This window comes from Pundamilia nyererei, unplaced genomic scaffold (assembly GCF_000239375.1).
Source record: "Pundamilia nyererei isolate P.nyererei 1_Seehausen unplaced genomic scaffold, PunNye1.0 scaffold00506, whole genome shotgun sequence".
NCBI lineage: Eukaryota > Metazoa > Chordata > Actinopteri > Cichliformes > Cichlidae > Pundamilia > Pundamilia nyererei.
In genome coordinates this window covers 28,820-39,774 of record NW_005187907.1, presented here as the reverse complement: position 1 = coordinate 39,774, position 10,955 = coordinate 28,820, and the positions used below count along the sequence as shown (strand labels likewise).

Here is a 10,955-nt window from a genome sequence, read left to right as displayed (position 1 = left end):
GCTACTCGCGAAAAAATGAAGGAAAAGTAAAATTAAACACAGAAAAAAGCTGTTGCTTGGGGGAGCTCGCGACAAGGCTGCCATACTCGGCGCCATCTTGAATCACCTACTTCAAACCACTTCATTACATTTTCATCTTTCATCTGTCATTCTTAACATAGAAAATGCATTTACACACTCAGTCACATATCAATACAATTCACTTTGTTTCATTTAGCTTATGTATTTCTACTTCAGTTAGATTTGTGTTTAGCACATTTTCACATGAACATTCATTGTAACATCATCTCAGTGAGGCCTGAATCATTGTTATTCTATTTTCTGATTCATTATACTGGTTAACTTAAACATATTTACAACTAATTAACAATCAGTAAAACCACTTATAAATGATGGTTCCGTGTTTGACAGTTACAATCTTTTTTCTCTCCTTCTCCTCTTGCCTCTTACATGAATCCCATCATGCGTTCTCTTTCTCTGTGACCTTTTACACAGATAAACTAGGGCAAAGGTTGAATCATTCATTACTATGATTTACTCATCCACATACTGTACTTCATTCTACATTTCTATGGATTCATTTACATGCTTCATTGTAGCCTCTATATGCTTTCCTATATATAATTCTAGATGTTTTATTCCACTTTTTGTTTAAAGTGTGGTGAGGACATATCCTGATTAACATCGACTCCAAGATTTCCAAGAGTTAAATAGGAGAAAATTCACAAACAGGACCTGAAAAATATATGAGGCCCTTCAGCTGACCCACTTTTTACTATTGTGTCATCAAAAATGTTCTTGGTGGAAAGGTGGTTGACAAGAAACCATCCTTAAACAGGAGGAAATAGCTGGAGTCTGTATGTATCAATAGTAAAAGGTTTCATGGACTGATGAATCCAGATTGTACATTTTTGGTTGAAATTGTTCTATATTAGGACACACACACACACACACACACACACACACACACACACACACACACACACACACACACACACACACACACACACACACACACAGATAAGCAGAAGAGATGTGTGAATCTAACAACAATTTATGACCGTGTGTAAAGCTCTGCTTCAACACTGGCTGAGTGTTCTCCTTTCTAACTTTGCTGTGTCTTTATGTTGCAGTGTAAATGCCTTGAGCCAAGTGGCATCACAGCTTTAATGAATATAATATAATTGAATTAAATTAAATTTTTAATTATAATCTTTCTAAAATGGACCATGTTGCTGTAAATCTTTGGCTTTACAAAGAATTTATGGTTTATGTCACACTCAATAAGTTGCATTTATAGCCAGTGCTCATGTCAGTATAGAAGTAAATTTTATTTTTAAAATGGTAAAATATGCCTTTGATATAATCACAGTGAAATTTAGAACAGCCATCACTGCGAAGAAAAACATGATGCCATCACCCACTATGACCAAATCACTCACTCTTCCGCTTCATCACTTTCATCGCTCATCTGTTGTGATCATCTGAATATGTTTTTGAAGTAACTTGAGTCACTGCTTCACTCACGCCTCCTTCCCCCATCTCCCCATCCAACTCTGACTACCCTCCCCATCTACCTACCACCTCGTCCCCTCATCATCTCTGCTCTCTAACTGTGTACAACACTATACAGGGGGCTCATGGGTTAGACGGCAGACCAGGTGCAGTGGTGAGTGGTGCAAGTCACATTCCAATCCCTTTCTCTTTCTCCTCTTCTTCCTCCCTTCTACTCCCAACTATTGCCTGCTTGATGTCCTTAATGCCTGCTTGTTGTATACTGTATGCTTGCTTTGTTGCTACCCATGCTTGTCTTAATATTTTTCATTCTAAAGAAACTCTGTGAAGACAGGAGTGCACAGAGTTGGGTTTGGAGGATACAGTGGCACTGAGAACGTATTATCTATATGGTGATATATGGGAAGTAATTATTTGATCCCCTGCTGAATTTCTAATTTTGCTCACACAAATAAATGAACAGTCTCTTTTATTAAGACAATAAACAATAAACCTATATATGTAGCTAGATATATATGACTAATGATAGATAGTGCTGTGATTGGATGTTAATCTCCCTGCAGACCACATGACCATAAAATATGGCAGATGCCACCACAGAGTTACAGAAGGTCTTCGGGAGTTCCCTTGCAATCCAAAAGACTGGAGTCTTCAGATACAGTCTACTTTGTCAGTTTATTGGTCAGGTCAACACCCAAGTACTCATAAGAGTCCACTGTCTCAATCTTAATTCCCTGGATGTTCATTGCTATAGGTGTAAGATGTTTCTGCCTGCGAAGGCCCATCTCCAGCACAAACTGGAGGTGGTTTTCCCAGTGTTGAATAGACAGTTTTGCTGCATCAGCCAAAACAGTCCCCATCAGTTCTCTTTACTCTCAGTCATCAGAGAATTCTTGCTGGAAGTAATTGACCGAGTTTTAAGAGACATCTGTGCTGTATTGGGTGTGTGGGGTGCCTGTACAGACACACATGTCTGAAATCCTACGTACTGATGGACGCTGGTGAGATAGTTCAGGATCCATGTAGTGAGATGATGGTCCACACCTGTATACTCCAGCTAGTCTCTGCGAGTGTGGTCAGGGCAGGAGTGGTGTTCAAAGCACTGGAGAAATCAAAGAACATGATTCTCACAGGTTTCCCAGAGTTTTTCCTTCCCACTGTTGCCAAAATGCTTGTTCACAGGGTGTCATCTGATGGTTGGGGTGACTCTGTGTAGGGTCTTGCATTATTAAGCATGCTGAGTCGAGTGTTGTTGTGATTTGGTGCTATATAAATAGCACCAAACCAAGGGCAGCACGGTGGCACGGTGGTTAGCACTGTAGCTAATTCCAGCTTTTGTCTTTTCCCTGACGTCCTTTGAGAGCTTTGGTTTTGCCCATCATGGTGGAGAGGTTGATTCTGTGGACAGGTGTGGTTTCTACACATAAAGTGTTAAGATCAAAAGAGAATGAATGATTTATTGGAGTCAGAATTCAAATCAAATCATTTTATAATTTTGATGTAATGTGTTTTCTTCTGCATTTTTGGTTAATATTCGGTCTCTCTCCATTAAAATGAAACTACCATCATAATTAGAGGCTGTCCATTTCTATGTAAGTTACAAAAGTACAAAGTAGGGGATCAATTATTTATTTCCACCAACATAGTTAGATAGCGAGTTACTATAACTAAAAAGTTTTCTTCGTACTTTGTGTTGATAGTAAATTTCCCCTTAAATGGTGGTGTACATGTACAGCAGCAGAATTGAGTGTGTGCATTGTGACCATGAAAACTTGCAAATCTTCTCTGCCAAACAACTTAGTCTGCTGTTGAGCTTCTGGTACCCCGGGTGAAAGTCTGCTACCTAATTATTACTTGTCAATGACAAAACTGATCATTGACAATCATCCATCTGTTTTGAGTATTACCAACACAAATTACCTAGAACTGTTTGGTTACAATGACTCACCATCTTAGTATGTTCATCACAATTTTCCAAAAACATATCAATATTCTTTGTGTTCGTTTGCGTTTTAATTCTTTACACAATCAGCAATAAACCCTTACAATTTTAAGCCAACTTCACCCAATTCAAAACAGGCTTATTACAGATTCCTGGTTTCCTTCCTTTTAGTTTGCAAGTTTTTATGTTCAACATGTCTGCCTGCTTTCCTAGAGACATGAAATATGTATATTTCCTTATCAATTACTGTCCATCAAATCTCATAACCTCTGTTTTCACTCTGGTTTTTTTATTCAAAAAAAGATTTGAATAATGGCTTGTCTACAGGCAGTTGTGTAAGTTTCCAGAGTTGACAAAAGAAATTAGCCTGTGCATAAAGATGGACATACAAATGAAACTAATTTAGGCAATAGATGTTCAAATTGCTTTCAAAGTAAATTATCTATAGGAGGTAAGCTCTTTAACTGTATTACCATTATAAAAAGAAATAAAAAAATCTTGTTATTCAGTTTGTTTCTTGTAAAAAGGGAAACTCATCAATGACTCCTGCTAAGCTGATTAGGTATGAAGAAATTTCAATTATTTTTTCCCTATTTTAATTAAACTCCCTCAACTACTTTTCTAAGTATCAGTAACCTGAAAATTTAAACCATAAATCCATACGGTTATGAGATATAACCACATCTCATACAGGCCCAGCCACCACAAGCACCTGAGAGATCTTGGAATTTGAAGCTGTTTATGTGTTATGGCAAGTTGTTTTCCAGATCGTCTTAACTATTCCAAACTATTCAGTGTCTTGTAAGCGATTGCCAACAAAACAACTTGCCAGCTCGTATAGAATGCCATTATAGTGTCAGTACTCCAACTCTGATCATACCTTAACAGTTTCCTGCTTCCTGGCCCTCCTAGTACCAACGTCAGGCTGCAAAGCTGCCATTGCTGGAAAGTATGCAAATAAGCATGCAGGGATACCTGTGCTGCATGTTTAAATATCATAGTACACGTGGACAGCTGCATTACAGACAGGGGTGCACATGCTGGATATGCCTAAGATGCAAGATCTTCCTCTCCAATCTTGATTCATACTTAGACAGAAGGCTGCAACCTTGACATTTTATTCATTTTCCCTCGTTTAATACAGTTTGGACAGTAGTTCAACAAGCTTGGTATATGCTACAAGTACCAGCAGAAAATTACCTTGTAGAAATGTTCTGTTATCTCAGATTTGTGAAGAACTGGTTTAAATGCTCCAAGATACATTGTACCAGAAAGCTTGTTGATTTACTGATTTGAGGCATTTGATGATCCTGACTATTCTGTTTGTAGATCCTACTATTTACTTTCCTTAACATGTTTTAAAGGGTCTAGTAGGACCTGCAGGTGTGCCAGGGCCAGCAGGACCAAAGGGAGAGACAGTGAGTAACTTTTTTTTAATTCTAAAAGATGCATCGAGTTTAAGATCAGGCGGCATGTACAGGTGATGGTTTCTGTCACAACTACAGGGTGAAAAGGGTGATCCTGGAATTCCAGGACCAACAGGGCCGCAAGGCATCCCCGTAAGTCTGTGTGTGTGTGTGGGTGTGTGTTGGTGTTTTGTTTGGGGGGGGGGGGTGTTAACATTGGTAACATTTTAATTTGCATTTGCATCCTTCACAGCAATATGATTTACACATCAAAGGGTAGGGAGGCGAACTGTGCTGGTGAAAGATAAGATCAAGTACTATCCATACAGTACAATCCTAAAGAAGGCCATTTGTTCCTGCTATCAATGACACTGCAAGAGTTCAAGAAACAATTCATGCCAATGTTTGCATTTGTTACGCTTCAAACTCATGCGGCACCTACACACTGCTGTCACAAACACATCTACTGGGATTTCAGTTTTGTGTGGGACGATGCTTCAGTTTCATTTTCACTCACTGTTTGGTTAAATGTAAAGCTGTTTCAAAGCTGTTTAGTAAAGATATGGAAAAATGTTTGTGTGTATTAAAAGCGTATGGAATGAGTTTATTCCATATTAACACAGTGGCATCACTTTTTTATGGAGAGTACTGTATTTGGCAAAATAACAACAGTGATAAAAACATGTGTCCTTATTCCCCAAATGCAGTCATATGGCACAGTCCCCAATGTGACATCTGATTTCTTTTTACAGGGATTAGTAGGACCACAGGGACTCAAGGGAAATCAGGTAACATACTGTCTGCAGTGTTTGGCCTATTATAAAAATAAAGTAACTAACGTGATTGTGGCTGATCATCTGTGCACACACACGTGTAATTTCATTTATTAAGTAGTTTATGTTGGTAAATATTATTACCACAGTTGGCATTTACATCCACAAAATTATTGTTGAAATTTCTTTCTGAGAAACTCTGACAATGTTCTTTCTAATATATACAGATAATATCTGAATTTCAATAAATAAATGTTCTCTTTGATATTATGCATAAAAGTAAAGATCAGTGAGTCATAGTTTAGGCAAAATGTTTGGTTTGCAGGGGATTTGTTTTGAACCCAATGGTCACTTGGAGGCATCTCGATGTCAGGCTTACTGTTAAAACAGTCATAATCAATTTTAGTTCCAGTGCTAATGTTAAACTATTCTAACAATATCCTCAGTGACATCCTCTAAAGCACCTTTGTTTTTAGTGGAACTAAAGAGAAAAATCTGTTTTATGAATTAAAACATCATTGTGTGCTGGTCACATACCCACCCCTCAGAGAATGCCTGTTTCCTTCCCATTAACCTGTGACAATTAATATTTCCACTTCCATTTTGTTTTATCTTTGTGGGCTCTTTCAGCACATTCAACTGGCCACACTTCCAGTGTACACATACAGAAACCCAAACAATCCACCTAAATGTGAATATCCAGTTGAAAGTGTTGAAGCTGTGAGATTGTGTTGCTGTTTTTACTTTTTCCTATCTTCCTTTGTTTCCGCAGGTCTTCCTATCCCCTTTTCCTTCCCTTCACCTTGCTCTGTGGCCTGCAGCTCTTTTTATTGCTGGGATTGCCCTCTCTCCCTCTCACAAATTTTGGCCTTCTGTTCCTCCTCCTCCTGCATCCTAATGTAGTCTTGGGTTCCTTCTCTTACACTTACCTCTTAACTAGTCCTACTTAACAGTTGCTCTTCCTTGCAAGCATCATTTAAGTCCCTCCAGCCCCTGAACCTTTAACCTGTAACTCGTCAGTGTTCTCTCATCACTGTAAAATGTGTCTACTCATTAGATGCTAGCACAACAAGATGTTCGCATTTCTGGGTTCATCTTTGTTTTTTAAACAGCTTGTACAAATCTAACTGTGATCAGTCTAAACCTTACACCAAATATTACCAGTGTCTTTACTGCAGGTGCTAAAAAAATACTACATCTGAAATAAACTGCTAAAAGCCCAAGCACTGGGTTTAATGGTATCCAGATGAGACGACAGAAACAAAAAAGACCGCAGCAAAAGTCATTTTCTGCTTAAAGTTACAGCATGAAACTCTTATCTCTTAATCCCTGCCTTTAGGAGCAGACACAGGTGACACAAACATTGACCTGAAGGTCCTTCTTTACCTTAGAATCAAAGTAAAGACTTTTAAGGCCTTAAATGCCTTGAAGCAGCTTGATTTAAATTGGAGCTACATAAAACTGAATTGACCTGAATTGAATCCACTTGATGAAGTCACGTAATCATTTTGAAATAGCTGCATGCCAAAGTAGCACATATAATGCAATTAAATAATGAAGACAATGGATTGATGTTCTTTATTTTGATATATATGTTAATATTGAGAAAGCATCAATCTGTTATTCTTGGTCTAACAGGGTGATAGGTTTGTTTGTTAAAAATGGTGCAGGTTTTAAGTTTAACCAAATACTTTCCCCCCTCCTGGTGTTAGATTGCTTTTTAACACCTAAATGTAGACTTCAGTTTGTAAATTTAGTCGATTTTTCCCGTAAAAGACAAAATTATTTATCAGGAATTGTCCACGATGCAAGAAAATAAACTATGCATCAAAATCCAACAGTTTCCTGACCCATCATGTTACTGTGACAAGTTTAAATGTCACTGTAGGCTGTAGTTCAGGAGTTAGAGCAGATCATCTACTACATCTACATCTGGGCAAGACACTAACGCCAAGCTCTCTAATGCATCCTTGAGGGTAAGAATGTGTGTGAATGTTAGCTAGAAAGCACTTCAGTAGAAAAAAGTGCTTGTGTGAATGAGCCAAGCTGTGTAAGCTGTACGTGCACTGTTTCGTAGTGTGCATGTTGTCCCTGGTAGGAAACCTGCTCACCAACTGCAATGGCTTACTTTTTCCTGTTTCCTTCTACTCCCTCCCACTCTCTAGTGAATTTAGATCGCTAAATCATACAAAGAAAACTAGTGAATTAAAATGACGCTAAAATTTCTCATATCATCTGTTGCATATGTCAAAAAACAGCTATTGAAATCTTACAAACAAAAGCATTTGCTTCTACTGTGGTGTAGTAAGGAGGATTAAATTTGTTCTTTTTAATACACTGTTTGCAGGGAGAGAGGGGCAAGAAAGGCAACAGGGGGGCCAAAGGGGATAAGGGAGACCAAGGAGCACCTGGATTAGATGCCCCCTGTCCATTGGTATGTCAGTAGTTCTGTGTTTAGCCATGAGGCAAAGGGAAGAAGCAGCAAGTTACTCTCAGGACATTTCAGTTGGACAGCTTCCTTTTGCCTCATTTAATGTTTCTAATCAACCTCAGAGTGGTTTTGGTCCAGTGGTCCAGCTCTAGGTAATTTTGACAACACGACTAGAATCAATATACATCCTCAAATCCCTCATCCATTCAAAAAACCAAAGGAGGAAGTGTAGGACATTATAATAATATCACACTATCACACCATGCGCAACTATCACTGCTGGTAATAATCATTTTCATAATCATAGTCATAATAATATATCTGTATCTTTCAAGTGGCATAATAAGGAGCAGTAATACTACATAAATGATAAATTAGGCATTACTAATACCTTAGTAATGCTTAATAGTGTGACATTATTATAAAATACTACTGAAAAAGAAAGACATTCATGAGAACAAAGATGCTTGAGACTGGATCACAGCTATGATTGAGGAACTTTTCTTCCAGGTCCCAGACAGACAGGAAACAGGCAGCCACAGAGACACCAAAGTATTCCCACTCCACGCTGAGCTTTCTTCCTGCACCTTCACCTCTGCAGCTTTGTCTTCACCTCTGCAGCTTTGTAGTAAAGAAAGTTAGACAGTTCAGCATAGACTAGCTATAGGCAAGAGCTTCTAATACTAAATCAAAATCAATAGCATACCTACTGTCAGATTTCTCTCTGGTGTTATTTTATCCATTATGTCCATCAGCACTGTTGGCTCTGTTCTTCCAGCCATGGTGCACTGGTTGTTTTGAACAAGCAAAGCAATCAAAGACTGGGGAAGATGCTGATGGTCTGCTCTACTTGTACCAGTCAGATACTCTTAGTGAAATGTTAGAGAACATTAACCTCTGCATTAGAATCAGAGAAACCATTTCCTTGCAAGTCCATATCAGTGAGCTCGGTTCCTGTCAGTCTCAGGTTTCCTGCATGTTTAGGAAACTGAAGTCAGTGACATCGTGGAGAAACATCGAGATCTTCCTGCCATTAAGCAGTGGAGGGAAAACACTCTTCTGCTGCACGAGCTGCAAAACTCTTTTTTTAAATGGCTGATTTCACAAACAGGGTTTCCGAGGCATTAAAGGGGAAAAAGGTGAACCGGGCTTGCCAGGCCTAGACGGGCTGGATGCCCCTTGCCCTGTGGTATGGTGCTCTTTCTTTCCCTTTACTAGCATGCCTTTAGCTACCCTTAACCACACTCCTCTTTATGGATCCTACAGTGCATCGCTGTAAACAACAATATGCACTTTTGCATGATAGTTTAAATTTATTGTAATCAACTCACTGCTTCCTCTACAATATGGTGAGACAACATAACATAATCAAGAGTGATTATAACGACTAAAAACCTTTGAAACATAACATCACGTACAATTGTGACTAATATACCAACCTCGGATCTAAAACCTTCACAGTGTTATTTTCAAATATAGTAATGCCTTTAGTCATGGTTTCTTACACTGTTTCTTGCATGGGGCACTATTCTTCCCTATCTACAAGGCAATAGACTACCACAGGGAGTGAAAACCAGCCACAGGGGCCAGTAGCCACCATGTGCTATTTCCAAGCCCGGATACATGGGCAGGGTTGCATCAGAAAGGCATCCATTCTTTATGATCCACAAACATGTGGATTTAGTGTGTCCTCTACACAGGAGACTTGTTGATGGAATATAATCCTGGCTTAATTTTCATTTTCTAAAATATTTAAAAGTAGAATGGGAGGCAATGCCTTCAAATTTCAGACCCCTCTTCTGTGGAACCAGCTCCCAGATTGGATTCGGGAGACAGAGAGGATATAGTAAGGGCTTTCTTACACTGCAATGGGTCTAGACTACTTCCCATGATGCATGGAGTGTTTCAGTGTTTCTTGTTATCTCACCTTTTTCACTCTCTATGTGCTCACACACCGCTCTCCATCTAATTATTAGTTCTTATTAATCTCTGGCTGTCTTTCCCATCGTGTCTTATTTCTTTCCTGTCACCCCCAACTGATCCCGGCAGATGGCCGCCCCTCCCTGAGCCTGGTTCTACTGAAGGTTTCTTCCTGTTAAAAGGGAGTTTTTCCTTCCCACTGTCAACAAGTTCTTTCTAAAAGGGGGTTGTTTGATATTTGGGGTTTTCTATTATTGTAGGGTCTCTATCTTACAACCCTAAGTCCCTTGGGGTGACTGCTGGTGATGAGGTTCAGAACTGAATTGAATTAAATACAGGATAGTATTCAAGGGATAGGTTCAAGGTAGGGGTGAGATCATCAGTGATGGGCTCTGAGCCGCTTGTTATTTGCAGTGGTGATGGAAAGGTTGACAGGTGAGCAGGCAGGAGTCTGTCTCTGACTGTGATGATTGTAGACATGATCTACAGTGAGAGGAAGGATTTATTCACTGGAGGGAAAATACATGAATTCTCTAGTACTAAGTTGAAGTCCATGTATGTGAATGAGGGGAGACGGGTGAAAAAGAGTAAAGAAAAGAGATTTGCTAATCTGTTTATTTAATGTAGTCATGAATCTGTTAATCTGTAAAGCAAACTGATTAGGTCTTCTTGATTGCCTTTCCACAGGTAAGGCTTAGACTTTATTATAAAATCTACAGGGTGAGCCAGTTATATGGATACACCGTAATAACATGGGAATGGTTGGTAATATTAACTCATTCACTGCCATTGACGTCTATAGCCGTCAATTGCAGTGAATGAGTCAATGGGTTTAACTCATTCACTGACGATGGCTGGCAGTGAATGAGTTAAAGTCCTGTTTGTGGCACATTAGTATACAGTGGGGCAAAAAAGTATTTAGTCAGCCACCGATTGTGCAAGTTCCCCCACTTAAAATGATGACAGAG

General features: G+C 39.1%; 1 protein-coding gene across 1 annotated transcript in view; it reads left to right on the top strand.

The window, feature by feature from the left end:
- col13a1 (collagen, type XIII, alpha 1) overlaps positions 1-10,955 on the top strand; it is a 117,384-nt gene that overhangs the window by 92,945 nt on the left and 13,484 nt on the right. Inside the window, exons 30-34 of the mRNA XM_013916199.1 lie at positions 1,512-1,669; positions 4,822-4,875; positions 4,963-5,016; positions 5,616-5,651; positions 7,984-8,070. Of these exons, the coding sequence (XP_013771653.1) occupies positions 1,512-1,669; positions 4,822-4,875; positions 4,963-5,016; positions 5,616-5,651; positions 7,984-8,070 (389 nt within the window). The remainder of the gene's footprint in view (positions 1-1,511; positions 1,670-4,821; positions 4,876-4,962; positions 5,017-5,615; positions 5,652-7,983; positions 8,071-10,955) is intronic.